This window comes from Candida tropicalis, assembly GCF_000006335.3.
Source record: "Candida tropicalis MYA-3404 genomic scaffold supercont3.3, whole genome shotgun sequence".
Lineage (NCBI taxonomy): Eukaryota > Fungi > Ascomycota > Pichiomycetes > Serinales > Debaryomycetaceae > Candida > Candida tropicalis.
This window is the reverse complement of record NW_003020055.1, coordinates 40,082-58,908: the sequence shown is the minus strand read 5'-3', so window position 1 is coordinate 58,908 and position 18,827 is coordinate 40,082. Positions and strand designations below refer to the sequence as shown.

Here is an 18,827-nt window from a genome sequence, read left to right as displayed (position 1 = left end):
ATTCAACCATGGAGATATCCGAAGTTTTGATCTCGCAGCCAACCGAACGATAGAAATTTCTCTCTCTCCCCCATAGATAACACCCCCGTAGATAATAAATATAAGAAACAAACCAATTCCTTGTTGTCATTTTCTTATTTTACTAGCCATTTGTTTCTCCAACAGTTCAATATGGCACTTCCATCTATTCAAACCTTGAAACAACTCCCACAATCCGATCAAAAATATATTCTTGATCAATTATTTGAACCTTGTGATACATTATCAAATTTCATATTTATTAAAGTTTTCCCACAACAATTTACAACATATCTTGAATTTATTAATCTTGTACGTAAAGAATTAATCAATTTATTAAAAGAAAATGAATTAAATCCAATTATAAATGAAATAATTTCAACTCATCCAAGATTAGGTGAACCTAAAAAAGAACAACTTTCAATTCATTCATCAAATGAACAAAAAAATTTAAATTCAGATCCTGATATAATATTAAAATTAAAAGAAATGAATGAATTATATGAAAATAAATTTCCTGGTTTAAGATATGTTGTTTTTGTTAATGGTAGAAATCGATTAGAAATTATAAACGATATGAATAAAAGAATTAAAAGAGATGATATTCTCTTGGAAAAATATGAAGCTTTTAATGCTATGTGTGATATAGCTTTAGATAGAGTTAATAAATTAGGTATTAAATTATAAATGTATACATTTGTATATATTGACAATTCATCGTAAATGTGTGAGTGTGTGAATAAGTAAATGTGTGAATAAGTGAGTGTGACATATGATGCTGCTTATCATCATGATGTATAAATCAATCAGTTGTTGTAATATACATTTACTGGTTATCGTACACGACTAATTTAAAAATTTCATTGTAAATTTTTCTTTTGCTGAGCGAACAAACCCAAACCCAAACCAAAAAAAAAAAGAGAAAAAAGTCAACCAACGTTGTTGTTCGGTTTTCAATTAATAACTAACTACTTTTTTTAAGTTATACAAAACAAAATAAACACCATCAATTAACAATGGTATGTATTAATTGATATATTACAAGATTCAATTGATTGAATTTGATTTTCATCTAGATACTAACCAATTGTTTTCACTACAGGCTGGTGCTTTAGAAAACGCAAGAAAAGAAATTAAACGTCTTTCATTAGATGACACCAATGAATCCCAATATGGTCAAATCTATTCTGTTTCCGGTCCGGTTGTTATTGCCGAAAACATGATTGGATGTGCCATGTACGAATTGGTTAAAGTTGGTCATGATAATTTAGTTGGGGAAGTTATTAGAATTAATGGTGATAAAGCAACCATTCAAGTTTATGAAGAAACTGCAGGGGTCACTGTTGGTGATCCAGTTTTAAGAACTGGTAAACCATTATCTGTTGAATTAGGTCCTGGCTTAATGGAAACTATTTATGATGGTATTCAAAGACCTTTAAAAGCCATTAAAGATGAATCCCAATCTATTTATATCCCAAGAGGTATTGATGTTCCTGCTTTATCAAGAACTGTTCAATATGATTTCACCCCAGGTCAATTGAAAGTTGGTGATCATATCACTGGTGGGGACATTTTTGGTTCTATTTATGAAAACTCTTTATTGGATGACCATAAGATTTTGTTACCTCCAAGAGCAAGAGGTACTATTACTTCTATTGCTGAAGCCGGTTCTTATAATGTTGAAGAACCAGTTTTGGAAGTTGAATTTGATGGTAAGAAACATAAATACTCTATGATGCATACTTGGCCAGTTAGAGTTCCAAGACCAGTTGCTGAAAAATTGACTGCTGATCATCCATTGTTGACCGGTCAAAGAGTCTTGGATTCTTTATTCCCATGTGTTCAAGGTGGTACTACTTGTATTCCAGGGGCTTTTGGTTGTGGTAAAACTGTTATTTCTCAATCTTTATCCAAATTCTCCAACTCTGATGTTATTATCTATGTTGGTTGTTTCACTAAAGGTACTCAAGTCATGATGGCTGATGGTGCCGACAAATCTATTGAATCTATTGAAGTTGGTGACAAAGTCATGGGTAAAGATGGTATGCCAAGAGAAGTTGTTGGCTTACCAAGAGGTTATGATGATATGTACAAGGTTCGTCAACTTTCTAGTACTAGACGTAATGCTAAATCCGAAGGCTTGATGGATTTCACTGTTTCTGCTGATCATAAACTTATCTTGAAAACTAAACAAGATGTCAAGATTGCTACACGTAAAATTGGTGGCAACACCTATACTGGTGTTACTTTCTATGTTTTGGAAAAGACTAAGACTGGTATTGAATTAGTTAAAGCCAAGACTAAAGTTTTCGGTCATCATATCCATGGTCAAAATGGCGCTGAAGAAAAAGCTGCTACTTTTGCTGCTGGCATTGACTCTAAAGAATACATTGATTGGATCATTGAAGCTAGAGATTATGTACAAGTTGATGAAATTGTCAAGACCAGCACCACTCAAATGATCAACCCAGTTCATTTTGAATCTGGTAAACTCGGTAACTGGTTACACGAACACAAGCAAAACAAATCACTTGCTCCACAATTGGGTTACTTGTTGGGTACTTGGGCTGGTATTGGAAATGTTAAATCTTCTGCTTTCACCATGAACTCCAAAGATGATGTTAAATTAGCTACAAGAATTATGAACTACTCTTCAAAATTGGGCATGACTTGTTCTTCTACTGAATCCGGTGAACTCAATGTCGCTGAAAACGAAGAAGAATTTTTCAATAACCTTGGTGCTGAAAAGGATGAAGCTGGTGATTTCACTTTTGATGAATTTACCGATGCTATGGATGAATTGACTATCAATGTTCATGGTGCAGCTGCAAGCAAGAAGAACAATTTGTTGTGGAATGCTTTGAAATCTCTTGGTTTCAGAGCCAAGTCTACTGATATTGTCAAGAGTATTCCTCAACATATTGCTGTTGATGATATTGTTGTCAGAGAATCTTTGATTGCCGGTTTAGTTGATGCTGCTGGTAATGTTGAAACCAAATCCAATGGTTCTATTGAAGCTGTTGTTAGAACTTCTTTCAGACATGTCGCTAGAGGTCTTGCCAAGATTGCTCATTCTTTGGGTATTGAATCATCTATTAATATTAAAGATACTCACATTGATGCTGCTGGTGTTAGACAAGAATTTGCTTGTATTGTCAATTTGACTGGTGCTCCACTTGCTGGTGTTCTTTCTAAATGTGCACTTGCAAGAAACCAAACCCCAGTTGTCAAATTCACCAGAGACCCAGTTTTGTTCAACTTTGATTTGATCAAATCTGCAAAAGAAAACTATTATGGTATTACTTTGGCTGAAGAAACTGATCATCAATTCCTTTTATCCAACATGGCCTTGGTACACAACTGTGGTGAACGTGGTAATGAGATGGCTGAAGTTTTGATGGAATTCCCAGAATTGTTTACTGAAATTTCTGGTAGAAAAGAACCAATTATGAAACGTACCACTTTGGTTGCCAATACTTCTAATATGCCAGTCGCTGCCAGAGAAGCTTCTATTTATACTGGTATTACATTGGCTGAATATTTCAGAGATCAAGGTAAGAATGTTTCTATGATTGCTGATTCTTCTTCACGTTGGGCTGAAGCTTTGAGAGAAATTTCTGGTAGATTGGGTGAAATGCCTGCTGATCAAGGTTTCCCAGCTTATTTGGGTGCTAAATTGGCTTCTTTCTATGAGCGTGCCGGTAAAGCCACTGCTTTGGGTTCACCAGATAGAGTTGGTTCAGTTTCTATTGTTGCTGCTGTTTCTCCAGCTGGTGGTGATTTCTCTGATCCAGTTACTACTTCTACTTTGGGTATTACTCAAGTTTTCTGGGGGTTGGATAAGAAATTGGCCCAAAGAAAACATTTCCCATCTATTAATACCAGTGTTTCTTATTCTAAATACACCAATGTTTTGAACAAATACTATGATTCCAACTATCCAGAATTCCCACAATTGAGAGACAAAATTAGAGAAATTTTATCTAATGCTGAAGAATTGGAACAAGTTGTTCAATTAGTTGGTAAATCTGCATTGTCTGATTCTGATAAGATTACTTTAGATGTTGCTACCTTGATTAAAGAAGATTTCTTGCAACAAAATGGTTATTCTTCATATGATGCATTCTGTCCAATTTGGAAGACTTTTGATATGATGAGAGCATTTATTTCATATTATGATGAAGCACAAAAAGCAATTGCTAATGGTGCTCAATGGTCTAAATTAGCTGAAAGTACTAGTGATGTTAAACATGCTGTTTCTTCAGCTAAATTCTTTGAACCATCAAGAGGTCAAAAAGAAGGTGAAAAAGAATTTGGTGATTTATTAACCACTATCTCCGAAAGATTTGCTGAAGCTTCAGAATAATCGTTAGATCCATGTTTCACCTTGTTGTTGTTCAGTTCTTAGAATTTTTTCCTCCACTTTTTTTGATATACATATATTGATGTTATTAGTTTTTTTATTATTTAGTTAAGTAAGTCATTAGTTTTCATAATCATTATAAAATCATATTTTTTGTTAAAAGAAGATATATATACACACATTGATGGATATATATTTTAAGCACATAAACTAAGACAATAATCAGAAGTTGATTTAGTTAAATTCCAAACATTTTCTAAACAATTGATTAAAAAATTATCAACACCATTAATTAAATCTCTTACTTCATCATCAAAAGAATCAATAATATCATCATTTCTATTTCTATTTCTAATTAAATTATTTTCATTATTTTGTTCTTTATTAAAATTTAAAGGAAATTCATTAATTGGAATACCTCTTGGAGTATAAACAGGTTGAGGAGTAATATCATTAGGTTCATTAGATATAATAATTGTATTTTCAATACTTGATGATTTTTCTCCATCTCCTTCCCCTTCTTCTTCTTCTTCTTCTTCATTAACTATTTGTAAATTATTATTATTATTATTTGAAAGTATTAAATTTGTTGAAGGTGATGTTGATGATGATGATTTACGTTTAAACCAATTTGTCATTGAATTAAATAATTTTTTTTTAGGAATCCCATAATTTTCTTGTTGAAAAGGATGTAACCCAATCATTATATTTTCATTATTATGTTGTGAATCCAGTGGTCTAAATCTTGAATATCTATCTTCCATTAAACTATTAAATCCTCCCATTGATAATGAATTGTGATGATATTGTTGTTGTGGATGAGATGATGGTGGAGCTGGTGGTAATTGTTGAGGATTTCTTGGAGAATATAAATCTGGTTCAAATGGTGGATTATGAGGAGATAAAAATAATGAAGAATAATAAGGAGATTGAGATATTGAACCAGAAGTAATTTCAAAAGATGCAAAACTTGTAGTTGAAGTAGGATTATTAATTAAATTATCATTATTAATAGGTATTGAAGTCGGAGAAGTTGGGAAATTGATTGGTGCTGTTTGAATGTATTTAATTGGTAATTCTGAACTTGGTGGTTGAATAGCATATTGAATTTGAAATTGTTGATGTTGATGTTGTTGTTTATAATGATTTGTTGGAATTGGTGAAGTTAATGGAAAAGTAATTGATTTTTGATTTGTTGAGTTTATTTTGGGTTCAGGTATTATTGACAATTGATGTGAATGAGAAGCAAGATCTGATGGAGATATTAATGACATTACTAGATCTAGAAGTAAATATATACTCTTCATATCCTAAAAATAAGTGAAATACATAGAAAAAATTACCATGATTTAGGATTGCAAAAAAAAAAAAGACGAACCATGATACCTGGGCTCACGACATACTAATTTTTTTCGCAATCAAATCGCATTGGGCATACGAAACTTAACGTCCTTCCTCCAATGAACATAACGTAACAATTACTACTACAATTAACAAACTGATGAATTATACAATTCTTTTTTTTTATATTATTCGGACATTCTTTAAAATACATATGATTCATATACATAATAAAAAACGGTTTAAGAAACTTTATTGTTTCGAGGAATAAGAGACTAGCAACACTAAACCTATAATTAAAAAAACCCAATTGATTTCATTTCCAAACTAAAGCAAAAAGCAAAATAGCAAAAAAAAACCCAGTAAAATATCAATCATTTACCCAACATCAGCAACTCAAGTCATCAATAAAGTATTAATTCCAATTGTATCTGAACCAAATCAGATAAATGAAAAAAAAATTTCATAGATTTTTCATTTTTTCATTTCAATTCTTAATTCAACTTCATGGGTTTATTTTATTTATATGTGTCCGATTACTTGGATCTAGCTCTAACCTTCCGTCTCTTTCTCTTTAATCTTCTAACTCTCTTTTTTCTCCACTTATCTCTCATATTGAAATACTGGTGATTGGTGATTAAAAAAGAAGAAAAAGAAGAAAAGGAAAACAGAAAGAAAAAAATTTAATGGGGAGAAAAAAAATACTACTACAGCTGAGGGTGAGAGGGTGGTGGAGGATTGGTGGGTTCCAGTCCATGGAGGACAGCCTCGGACAACCAACGAGCGTGCGCCTATTCCACTCACTCTCATTGACAGCAATTATAATATTTCCACACCAAAAGAAAGTCACGCACAATTTTTTTTTCTTCTCTCTCCGCGTATTTTAGTTGTGCATCACGTGCAGTACGTTAGGGCTATTGCCCTAATGTGCTGTACCCCCTTTTTTATTTTTTGCAACTAAATGTTACACAATTTGTAATAATGCAAATATAGTGTGTATACGTATTTTAATTTCTATTTACAGTTATAATGGTATAGATCTATTCAACTTGATCATCTACTTTAATGTCCTTGTTTAATCTTTTGGTTTCTTGCTTATAAGCTTTTAATAAATCTTCCTTCAAATTGGTTAATCCTAATTTCTCAACCAATTCTTCAATGATTTCTTCATTTATAATAACCGTTTCTTCTTCTTGAACTAATTCATTCAACAATAACCTGGATTCATTATATTTAGCATACAACAGATCAAGTCCATCGACTGATTTGAATGTAATATGAGATGTATCATTAACAGTTGTTTCATCGGCAACTTCATGTTCTGTATGTTGTTTATTCTCCAATAAATAATCCAAATGTTGAATTCCAAGTAATGCTTTAATATTACAATACAATCTGTAAGCTAAATAAAAACCTGGAACATTTGGAACAACAGGTAGAATTGCAAATGGTAAAGTTATTGGTATACCAATAGCACATAAAATAGCTTGTCGTGTATGTCTTTTCTTAGTTTCTTCTTCAAATGAATACAATTGAGTTAAAATAGTTGAAGGTTTTTGAAATTGTGGATGATATAATGGAATTGGTTTCAATTGATTAGTATCAATTTTCAAATCATCATATTGACCAGGTACAACTTTATGATCTTTTTCATCAGTTACTAAATGTAATGATTCTTCATTAATTTCTCTAATCATTGTAGCTTTACTTGGAAATGATCTTAGACAATTTTCTTCATATGGAATAGTAGCCAATAATCGTTTAACCAAATCAACAATTTTCTGATTGACTTTTTGTTTAGAATTGGATAATTTTGACCATCCTTTAGATGCAAGTTTGACAAATTTACCTTCAAGCTTATAAATAAATGGAATATTAGCCAATTGTTTAGGTGATAAAGTAGAAGGTCTATGGTTGCAATAAATATATGACTTTGAAGTAGTTATTGGGATTGAAATGACAAATATTGAATTTTTATTAGGAATCAGTGATGATACTTTATCTGCAACTTCATCTGATTTGGTTGATTGAAATCTTCTCGATGTGATTATTGATAAGGGATGATGTAATTTAAATTGGGGAATTGGCTTTATCGCACGAGCAACAACCAACAGCATCTTTTTTTTTCTCGTATGGTGTAATGATAGTTTCTAATATGTGATTCTTTCCCAAATAAAAATAGAATAAATTACTGCAAATTTATATCTTAATGAAAATAAAAAGAAAAATCTGAGTTCCAAGTGAAATCAATTGGATAAATTATGTCAATGGAATTATTGCCATTGGGTTTCAAATATTTCGGTGCAATTTTAAGATTGCGGTGGAAAAAATGAAAATGTGAAATTTCTTTTTTTTTTTTTTCGTTGTTTTGTGTTGGGAATTACGTATGCAAATGGGGCGCAGAGCTTCTTGCCTAATAAGGAAGTCATCCATTTCTCCTCCTTCTCCGTCTCCCATGACACTATGATTTTGCAACAATTTCATACAATTTCATACAAATTGAATTTAAATTGAAACAAAGCTGTGCACGTATAAATATGAATCTAGTTGATTGTGTAGCAATTGGTTAAAGAGATCTATTTGCCACCACCAGGAATAATGTTCTAATTACCAAGATTGTGATTAATTATTATAATTGCTAGAGTTTACTTGTAACTTTGATGTTAAATTCGGCTAAAAATGGAGCTACAAATTATTTTTTGCAAAAAACAACAAGATGATTGATAAATCACACAGTTGTTATTATACTTTTTAGAAATACACGTGACTTTAATATACTTTTAAACAGTTTAGTTCAATTGGTTAATATCAATGGTCATGAGAGGTTGAGTGCCCTTTTCTTCTGGTCAACTGAATAAACATATTTTGTGGTTCGGCTGAAATGGGGGAACTAAATTTTTTTTTTTTTGTTCTGCGTCGAGCTGTACTGGCTGACAGGGCTACCTGTGTGGGCGCGGGCGGGCTATCTTAGTAAGAAATCCAAAAGTTTACATAAACGACAAAATAGCAAAAAAGCCAAAAAAAAAAAAAAAAATAAATAACAACAAAAGCAAGACAGAACAAGCAAGGCAGAATTACAGAATCAATTTTCAATTAAGAATAACAATTTTCTTAACCCTTCCTTTTTTTTTATTTTATTTTGATTTCATTTCTCATAAAGCATAACTAGCTTCTTATTACAGATTTGTCATTTTCGATCATCTCATCATGGAGGAAAGGGATAACAATCGTGACTATTTTAATGCAAAACCAAGTGGTTCAAATTCAGCCCATGCCCCTATATCTCCCAATACTCATAGTCGTAGAACCGATTCAGAATCAATAGACATCCCATTAGATCCATTCGAGAACATAGTTGTTAACTCATATAGTCATAAAGCAACTTTAATTCCTCCTTATGTTCTAGATTCGATTTCTAAAGCATATCATCATGATTATATACCACAGCCTTCACAGACAAATATTTCCGATCAAGCAACTACAACTACAAGAACTTTAGCAGGAGAAACAGATACTGAAAAGGGAACAGAACATATATATAGTGGAAGAGCACATGATCCTTATCTAAGGGCAATTGATAGCGATTGGTGGAAATTTAAAGAATCCATTGCACATCAACCCTGCTTTTATTCCTGGCAGAGTTATACGAGACCCTGAATTATTAAATGAATATGATTTTAGAAGGATCATGGGGAGGGGATAAGAGATTAAAAGAAGAATTTGCTAATAACATCAGTGGTGGTGGGCCAGCAGGTATGATTCAAGATGTTGCAACTGGTAGATTAATTTTTGGATTATTTCGTAAAAAACGTGAAGGGGAAAATGATACTTATATAAGATCAAAAGCAGGATACTGGATGGGTGAAAATAGATCTCAATTGAAACCAAATTTAAAAAGAATATTCTTGTTTAATCCTTTGGTGCCGTTATTTTTACGTATGTTGATTTTGATGTTTTGTGCCATTGCTTTGGGATTAGCCTGTACCGTTTATGTGTTTTCCAGAAGGAAATACGATGGTGAAACCATTCCTCAACAAGCTAGTACCATTATGGCCATTGTGGTTGAATCGTGTGCCTTGGTGTATGTCATCTATATTGCATATGATGAATACACTGGTAAACCAATTGGGTTAAGAGAACCCATGAGTAAAATGAGTTTAATTTTACTTGATTTGTTTTTTATTATATTTTCAGCAGCTAATTTGTCATTAGCATTTTAACACCTTGAATGATGATGAATGGGTTTGTAGAGTAAATCGAACCCCTGGTTTGGCTGATATTGGTTTAGTTTTCCCAACCATCCCCAAAATTTGTCATCGACAACGTGCATTGGCTGCTTTCTTATTTATGGTGTTGTTCTTATGGGTGCTTACATTTACTGTTAGTTTGTTAAGAGTTATAGATCGAGTCAATACTCCAGGACCTAGAAATGTGTAGCAATAGAATATGTGATTATTGATGTCGTTGATGTTGTTGTTGCCAATCCCAGTCGTGTAGAATTGTAGAGAATTTTTTCTTTTGGTAGTTGTTGTAAATTTTTTTCTGTTTTTGCTTTTTGGTGAGAATTGAATATTCGCTCACTGAAACTTGTTTCCCTTTTTTCATTATTTGCCATTTAAGGGGATCCTGCCAACTTTGGTTTTTAATTTTTGACAACCAACAAACTAGTCCCCAGTGTACACTAGAACAAATTCACTTTCATAACAAGAAAGAGTAGCACTTTTAGAGTAGAATCATATATCTTCACATAAGAAATTGCGCCCTCCCACCTTTTTTTTACTATTCATCTTGCATTGACATTATTTCAATAGATCAGATTTATCATTAACGAGAAAAAGGCTAGTTTACCACCCCCTTACACAGTTCTACGCGTAATTAATCATAATGTCAGCCACACTTCCAGCATTCAGTGATTTGAGTGAAACCTGGAGTTATATTCAACCTGGTTTGGAATACATTTTGGGTGCTCATGGTGAAGAAGGTGTAAATGCCGTGATGTATATGAATTGTTATACTGCAGTTTATAATTATTGTGTTAATAAATCACGACGTGGAACCAATCCAGCATCAATTGCAAACAATTCAGAGAATAATTCATATTCTCTTGCTGGTGAAGAAATTTACAAGAAATTACAAGTTTATTTGACACAATTTATTAGAAATTTGAAAAGAAACCCTAATGAAACATTTTTAGATTTTTATGTACGTAAATGGAGAAGATTTACCATTGGTGCCGTATACATGAATAATGTTTTTGATTATATGAATCGTTACTGGGTACAAAAGGAAAGATCTGACGGTCGTAAAGATATTTATGATGTTAATACTTTATCATTGATTAAATGGCGTGATGAAATGTTTCAACCAAATGCTGATGAATTGATTGAACAAGTTTTGGGTTTAATTAAACTGCAAAGAGATAACACTCTTGTAGACACCAATTTAATTTCTAGTGCTATTAAATCATTGGTTTTCTTGAGTATTGATATTCAAGATTTAAAGAAACCAAACCTTATCATTTATGTCAATTCCTTTGAACAACCATTCTTGAAGGCAACATCGGAATATTATGCTCAAGAAAGTTCAGAATTTTTGAGTACTCACAATGTTGTTGATTACATGAAGAAATGTGAAACAAGATTAAATGAAGAAGTTTCCAGATCTAACAATTATTTGGAAGAACGTACCAAGAAACCATTATTGGAAGTTTTGAATGCTTCATTAATTGAAAAACATGCCAATGAAATGTATGATCAATTCCTTGTTTTATTGGAACAGAATCAGATCGAACACATCCAACGTATGTACAAATTACTTGCTAGAGTTCCAAAAACTTTAGATCCATTGGCTAAGACTTTAGAAGAATATATCAAGTCACAAGCTGCTGCCGCGTTGGAAGATATTCAAAAGCAAGCAGAAAACTCCGAAGATAAGAAAAAGACCGTCGAACCAAAAACTTATATTCACACATTAATTTCCATCTACAACCAATTTAATGATATTGTCATTAGAGCTTTCAATAAAGATACAAAATTTATCAAATCATTGGATAACGCCTGTCGTTACTTTGTCAATAAAAATCCAATTGCTCTTCCAAAACCAAGAAGTCCCTGCAGAACTCCAGAGTTATTAGCCAGATATGCCGATGGGTTCTTGAAAAGCAACTCCAAGGATAATGATATGAATGCCGATAATTTGATGATTGTATTTAAATTTATTACTGAAAGAGATTCATTTGAAGAACATTACCGTCGTCTTTTGGCCAAGAGGTTGATCAATGGTACTTCCAAATCGGAAGAATTAGAGGAAAGTGTTATTCATAGATTACAAGAAGAAAACTCAACTGATTTCACCATGAAGATGACCAAGATGTTTACTGATATCAAAGCATCTGATGATTTGAAGATGAAATTCAAAGATAAAGAGAATGTTAATTTTGATTTTGTACCAATGATTTTAGCTCAAAGTACATGGCCATTCCGTCACTTAAAAGATTATGATTTGAAAGTGGCACCTGAATTACAAGGTACAATTGATTCTTTGAAGGAAATGTATTTAGAACAAAGTCAAGGTAAAAAGATTCAATGGCTTTGGAATCACGGTAGAGCCGAACTTAAAGCGCATTTATCTAAAGACAAGAAGAAGCCACCTTTTAGTTTCACAGTTTCCCATGTTCAACTCATGATTATTTTGGCATACAACAAGAAGAATAGTTACACTTTTGATGAATTGGTGGAAATTGTTGGCGTTAAAAGAGAAACTTTACAAAGTCATCTTACTCCATTGGTTAAATATAAATTACTTAATGAGAATGGTGATCAATTGGTATTGTGTGAATACTACCCATCCAAGAAAACCAAGGTTAATTTCACTAGTTCCATTGCTAGAGCCAAAGAAGAGGATTCTGATGAAATTGGTAAAGAAATTCAACAATCTAGAATGTATCTTTTAGAAGCTACTGTTGTTAGAATTATGAAATCCAAAAAACAATTACCTTCCAATACCTTATTGAATGAAGTTTTGGTGCAAACAGGTAATAGATTTACTCCAAAGATTATTGAAGTTAAAAGAGCCATTGATGGATTAATTGATAAAGAATATCTTAAGAGAAATGGAGAAGATTTTGAATACATAAGTTAGTGTATACATGTAAATTACAACTTGAATGATTATAAAAGAAGAAAACAAATAACAATTCTCAATGCGTAGTTTGTATCTGGTAAAACAGATGATGTTTTTAATTAATTCTACTTTTTATCTATTTAATATGTCACAATCGTTAGTATAATATTACAGCAATTAGAAAAAGAGGAATATATTTAGAAACCAAAACCACCTTTAGAATAAGCCATTGGTTTCATATCAGGATGAGGTACTGCTTCAAAAGTTTCAGTAGTTAAAGTCCAAAGAGTATTATCATCATCAATATTTTTATAACCTTCACCATTATCTTTTTCTTTAATATAATTTTTATTTTCTTCAAAATTAATAATCCCACCCAAATTACCAGTAGAATCACAATAATTAGGAGCACTAAATACTGTAATTAATCTACCTTTTTGTTCATGTTCAACACCATTCATTCTAACTTCATGAGAACGAATAATTTTTCTAATTTTATTATTTAAACAAAATCTTTCAGTTATATCAGGACCAAATTGCATACCAATACCTCTCTTTGAAGGAGATCTACCATTAATTTCTTGAGGATCAGTCCATAATAATTCCATCGCAAGACCTTCTTTTGGAGGTTGAGTTGAACCATTGAAGGAAATCTATTTATTGATTTAATATCTTTTAATGATACTTTATCATTTGAAAATAATCCTCCATGCATACAAAGATATTCACGATTAATTAATGAAGCCAAAGGTAATGCACCAAATGATTCACTAAATGCTTCAAATATTTTTTTAGAATATTTATATTCACATTCATCGGTGAATCCATAAGTTTTATTCATATCTGAAGTTTCATGATTTCCTCTATTAATAAAAATTGAAAATGGATAAAGAATTTTTAAAACATAAAGATATAATGCAACTTCACATGACCATGATCCTCTATCAACAAAATCTCCATTAAATAAATAAATATGATCATTTGAAACAAAGCCAAATTTTGAAAATAAATTTAATAAATCATAAAATTGTCCATGAGTATCACCAACGACAGTCAATTTTTTACCCCCTATAATTTCATCATCATTTAATTTATCATTAATTTTAGAATGATTTAAAGTAATTTCAGTCATTGTTTGTTCTTTTTTTATTAATTCATAAACTTTAGTAATGATTGCAAAAACATGTTTTTTAGGTAATTTCCCCCCTTGTTTAAATAATTTAATCATATATTTTAAATAATCATGATTTAATCCATTAATTTCAACAGTTATTTCTCCATTTTTTTTAGTTGGAATAATTTCTAAATCTGGACCTTCCCAAGATTTTTCAATTTGAATACTTTGATAATCAACACTATTAATAACTAATGTATGATCAGTTCCAGCAATAGCTTTTTCAAATGCTTGTCTTTTTAAATAATTAGTACATTGTTTATAATTTTCTAAAGTTAACTTATCATTTGGTAATTTATTTAAAATAAATTTAAAATTTTGTTGTGCTTGTTTATATTGTAATATAGCCATTAATGAAACCCCTTTTCTATAATATGCTTTTAAAAAATTAGAATCAATAGATATAGCAGAATCACAATCTTGAATAGCTAATCCATAATTCTCCAATTTAATATGAACTTGAGCTCTATTGGAATAAAAAATAGCATTTTTAGGATCAAGTTTGATTGCTTCAGTATATGATTCAATAGCTTGATCAAATTTATGATCTTTTAAATAAGCATTTCCTTGATCTTTTAATTTAATAGCTTCTTCTTTTGTCATACTGAACTTGGTGGTGGTTGAACTTGTTGTGATGAATATATTATCAAAAAAAAAATAAAAAAAATTCAAATTCAAATTCAAATAAATTTTTCACATCCTCAAAAAAATGTTTTTCTTTTTTTTCTGTCGCCTAAAAATTTTGATTTGCTCGCCTGAGCTTAGGGCCGTCCGCCGGTTAGACGTTGGGGGCCGTTCCCCGCCATCGGATCAGTTTTCTTCTAGTATGTTCTTTAAGTCCGTTAAATCCATAAACCACCATCAAGTGATCTGATTAGATAAGTGTAAGGTTATTCAATAATTATATACTTTTTATTATTTCAAGTAAAATTAATATACACATCATAATGATATCAACTACAAAAAAATGACTAATCTCTAATACGTAAACCAGAAGTTGGAACACCAATAGCTGTAATGTTAGTGATCTTACATAATTGTCCTTTAAATTCAGGATTATATTTAGCTCCAACTACAGCTTCAGTAACACTTGGTTCTCCACTATAAATTGGAGTGAAACTTCCACAACAAATATCAAATTCAGCATCTGGATTGAAATCAATAGAAATAGCATCAGTACCAAAACTACCAGCTCTTTCCAAAATCTTTTTGGCCAGATCAGCTCTTGGTCCACTAGTAGTGATTTCCAACAATTCTTCAGCAAACTTGGTAGCCATGACATAATTCTTATTCTTGTTGGATAAATTCATAGCAACATACAAGGCAAGAACTTTATGAGCAGATTGTAATTGAACTCTGGTGAAATAAGATGCCAATTCCAAATTACGTTTAACATCCAGTGGTGGCAAGTTACGACGTTCCAATTCAATGGAAATACCAAGAATATATTCACGACACAATCCCAAGATTTCATGACATTCAGTTTCTTCGGCTTCATCAGAAACATTAATAACAGCAATGGTGTAGATAATTCTTCTAAAAGTTTCAATAGCTTCTTCTAAATGTCTACCATTGAATTGCTTGAAACCCAATGCTAATTGATCCTTTAATTGGTCGTATCCAGGAATAACCGGTTTGAACTTACGTGGATTATCTTCATCATTATCTTGTCTAATGTATGTCTTCATAGCTGGTAATTCATCCATACCTGGTAAATACAACTTAGAAGCTTGATAAACTTGGTTGAATCTGTCTCTCAATGGTTCGAAATTAGAAACACCAATTTGCTTATTCAACATAGAAGCAGCTTGCTCAAAAGCACCAGCAGCAACATAAGAAGCTGGTGTCTTGGCATTACGGACCCAATCACCAACTTCGTTGTCAACAGCACTAGAAGCAAAGACTGGACCTGCTCCTTCTTCTTCTTGACCAGCATTGGCTTGCTCTTCATCATCATCATTTTCAAAATCATCATCCAAATCCCAAGCACCAGCATCTTCTTCTTCAGCTTCACCTTCGACATCATCATCAAAGTAGGCAGCTGGAGTACTAGTAGCATCAGTAAATTTGTCAGTTTCATTATCATCTTCAAGACTCAAGTTTTCAACATTACCAGTAATCAATGCGGTTTCAAAGTATGACAATTCAGAATCCTTCAATGGCCAGTTACCAATTGGTTCAGCAATTGGTTGAGGTAATGGAACGTCATCACCCAATTCAGGCAATTCAACATCTTTTTCACTGATACCTGCTTCTTGCAAGATTTGTTCAGCTAATTCGGTCAAACCATTGGATTTAGCTAAAGTATAAGCTAATGGCAACATACCACTTTGGATATAAACTTGACATCTCTTTTTAACATCATTACTGTACAAAGTGTTTTGGACTAAAGCAGAAGCATCACCACGATGTTCAGCAATAGTAGTCATCTTGTTTAATCTTTCACTATCACCTTTGTACAAATACAAGTAAGACAATTTATCAAAAAGATGCAATTGTTGGTAAACAAATTCAACAATTTCAATGTTACCTTGCAGTAAAGCTTCTTCTCCCAATTTTTCCCAAATTTGGTTGTTGTTCAAAATCTTGGCTTGTTCCAAAGCAACTTGCAAGTTACTACATTCCAAGGCCAATTCAAATCTAGTTTCTGGGTCTTGAACAAAATGCAAAGCAACTTCTGGGAAACCTTTCTTTTGCAAGTAAGCAATGATATTTTGACCAACCAATGTGGAGTTCTTAATAAGTCTCAAAACTTCACCGAAGTTCTTGTTGACCAAGGCACGTTTGAATCTGTATTCAGTTGGGTCGATAGTAACAACATCAACTTGACCTTCACGGTTCAAACAGTAAACCAAATTACCTTGGACTCTAGTGACATACAAAGTGTTTTCCAAAGTCTTGATAATACCATTGTCTCCGTTCAACAAAGTGTATTTGATATGGTTCAAAGTGGAGTATAACAAAACACCAGTATCATCCCAAGCAGCACTCTTGATTCTAATGGTTTCATGCATAGATGTAACCAATTCCAAATCTTTAGTAGCAATGGTGATGGTGTGTTTGGATAACAAGGCCAAGTATTGACCATCATTGGACCAAGAAACGTATTTGACATTGTTGACATTAATTTCAGACAATTCTTTACGTTGTTGAACATCATAGTTGATAACAGAATGAGCTTTAACCAACAAGATTCTACCTGGAGCACCAGCCAAAACATCATTGACAGAGCTATCTAATTGAATGGTCTTGGTAATGTTGTTGTTCATATCTTTAACATGTAAAGTTTTACTAGACTTGATAAAAGTAACAAATCTGTTACGAGAAATAAAAGTAGCAAAATTAGCTTCACCTTGTCTAATATCAGTTGGTTCAATGGCACCTGTGACATGTTTTGGCAAGTTGATCAAAGCATAATTACCATTGTCACCTTCACCATGAACAACCAAAATAGAGTTGTCACTTTGATTGTATGACAAAGTTCTCATAAATGACCAAGCTTTACCAATCTTCTTTAAAGACAACATTGGCAAGGAGTTTTCTTGTCTGTTGAAATCATAAGCTTGAACTTGTTTTTCACCATTGACATAAAACAATTTGTTTTGGAAAATAGCATGGGCTGGTCTTTCTCTCTCTAATTTGAACACCATAACACCGGAATCATGACAAGCAGCAAACAAGTTAATGGTTGGGTGAGAAGCAATGAGCCAGAATCTATCGTGCTCTCTTCTAAATTGTTTAACTGGAACACGTTTGTTCAAATCCCAAACTCTAATGGTTTTATCGTCAGAAACAGATAAAATCAAATCTTGATGAGGATGGAAAATGGCACTCAAAACATTACCAGTATGACCTCTACAGGTGTCGACTTCCCATGCTTTGGTGTCACTCATTCTCCATAATTTGACGACACGATCATCACCAGCAGAAACAATAAGTGGTAAAGTTGGATGGAAAGAAGCATAATTAACACCTTTGTCGTGACCTTCCAAAACATATTTAACAATAGCATTGACATTACCAAAAATATCTTGTTGAGGTAATTGTTGTCTTTGCAATTGGTCTTCAAAGGATCTCATGGATGAAGTTGGAGCACTATGTTTTTTTCTCAATCCAGAAATATCCCAAACTCTGACAGTTTGATCCAATGAAGCACTAACAATTAAGTCTTCAGTTGGATGGAATTGAGCACTCATAACATAATGATTATGACCAGTCAAACAAGCAATTTCTTGACGGTTTTGCCAATTCCAAATACGAATGGTTTGATCATCTGAACAACTGATAATCCAAGGTAAATCATGATGGAAAGAAACACCTCTAATATAATCCAAATGTCCATTCAAAGTGAAGATACATTTTCTAGTATTTAATGACCAAACTTTGATACTATAATCATCACCACCAGAAACAAACAATGGTTGAGTAGGATGGAAATTAACACTTCTAACTGGACCCACATGATCTTCAAATCTATCAATTAAAGTACCCATTCTATAATCCCATAATTGAATGGTTGAGGAATGTAAAGAAACTAATGCCCATGGTCTCTTTGGGTGGAAAGCAATTCCCTTAGCCCTAGAAGACTTGGACTCAAACTTGGTTAACATCTTCATGATTGCAGTCGATGTTGTTGGATATTTTATAGGGAAAACCTATTCTGATTGAAATTGATTCTTTTTTTTTTTTTGTTTGAGTTGTTTGTTGTCCGCTGTTGTGTGTGAGACTGAGATCGCTCACTGAAAAATTTTTGAACACGTTAAACAGGAAAAAAAAAAAGGTCGTGCATTTCCAAACACGTGACTTGGA

General features: G+C 32.3%; 9 protein-coding genes across 9 annotated transcripts; 5 read left to right on the top strand and 4 right to left on the bottom strand. All coding sequences in view use genetic code 12, as the record gives it.

Moving 5' to 3' along the window:
• Positions 1-171: 171 nt before the first annotated feature.
• CTRG_02149 (uncharacterized protein) lies at positions 172-705 on the top strand (the record flags this gene model as incomplete). Its single annotated transcript, XM_002547806.1, has 1 exon — positions 172-705. The coding sequence occupies one exon, from the start codon at positions 172-174 to the stop codon at positions 703-705; it is 534 nt and encodes a 177-aa protein (XP_002547852.1).
• A 532-nt stretch (positions 706-1,237) lies between these two features.
• TFP1 (H(+)-transporting V1 sector ATPase subunit A) lies at positions 1,238-4,384 on the top strand (the record flags this gene model as incomplete). The annotated part of the gene is made up of 1 exon (XM_002547805.1): positions 1,238-4,384. The coding sequence occupies one exon, from the start codon at positions 1,238-1,240 to the stop codon at positions 4,382-4,384; it is 3,147 nt and encodes a 1,048-aa protein (XP_002547851.1).
• A 194-nt stretch (positions 4,385-4,578) lies between these two features.
• CTRG_02147 (uncharacterized protein) lies at positions 4,579-5,688 on the bottom strand (the record flags this gene model as incomplete). Its single annotated transcript, XM_002547804.1, has 1 exon — positions 4,579-5,688. One exon carries the CDS (start codon positions 5,686-5,688, stop codon positions 4,579-4,581), a length of 1,110 nt encoding a protein of 369 aa, XP_002547850.1.
• Positions 5,689-6,762: 1,074 nt separating this feature from the next.
• CTRG_02146 (uncharacterized protein) lies at positions 6,763-7,839 on the bottom strand (the record flags this gene model as incomplete). The annotated part of the gene is made up of 1 exon (XM_002547803.1): positions 6,763-7,839. One exon carries the CDS (start codon positions 7,837-7,839, stop codon positions 6,763-6,765), a length of 1,077 nt encoding a protein of 358 aa, XP_002547849.1.
• A 1,090-nt stretch (positions 7,840-8,929) lies between these two features.
• Positions 8,930-9,379, top strand: CTRG_02145 (uncharacterized protein; the record flags this gene model as incomplete). Its single annotated transcript, XM_002547802.1, has 1 exon — positions 8,930-9,379. One exon carries the CDS (start codon positions 8,930-8,932, stop codon positions 9,377-9,379), a length of 450 nt encoding a protein of 149 aa, XP_002547848.1.
• An 8-nt stretch (positions 9,380-9,387) lies between these two features.
• CTRG_02144 (uncharacterized protein) lies at positions 9,388-9,942 on the top strand (the record flags this gene model as incomplete). The annotated part of the gene is made up of 1 exon (XM_002547801.1): positions 9,388-9,942. One exon carries the CDS (start codon positions 9,388-9,390, stop codon positions 9,940-9,942), a length of 555 nt encoding a protein of 184 aa, XP_002547847.1.
• A 664-nt stretch (positions 9,943-10,606) lies between these two features.
• On the top strand, positions 10,607-12,862 carry CDC53 (cullin; the record flags this gene model as incomplete). The annotated part of the gene is made up of 1 exon (XM_002547800.1): positions 10,607-12,862. The coding sequence occupies one exon, from the start codon at positions 10,607-10,609 to the stop codon at positions 12,860-12,862; it is 2,256 nt and encodes a 751-aa protein (XP_002547846.1).
• Positions 12,863-13,364: 502 nt separating this feature from the next.
• Positions 13,365-14,621, bottom strand: PPT1 (protein serine/threonine phosphatase; the record flags this gene model as incomplete). Its single annotated transcript, XM_002547799.1, has 1 exon — positions 13,365-14,621. The coding sequence occupies one exon, from the start codon at positions 14,619-14,621 to the stop codon at positions 13,365-13,367; it is 1,257 nt and encodes a 418-aa protein (XP_002547845.1).
• Positions 14,622-14,989: 368 nt separating this feature from the next.
• CTRG_02141 (coatomer subunit alpha) lies at positions 14,990-18,634 on the bottom strand (the record flags this gene model as incomplete). The annotated part of the gene is made up of 1 exon (XM_002547798.1): positions 14,990-18,634. One exon carries the CDS (start codon positions 18,632-18,634, stop codon positions 14,990-14,992), a length of 3,645 nt encoding a protein of 1,214 aa, XP_002547844.1.
• Between the last annotated feature and the right edge of the window lie 193 nt (positions 18,635-18,827).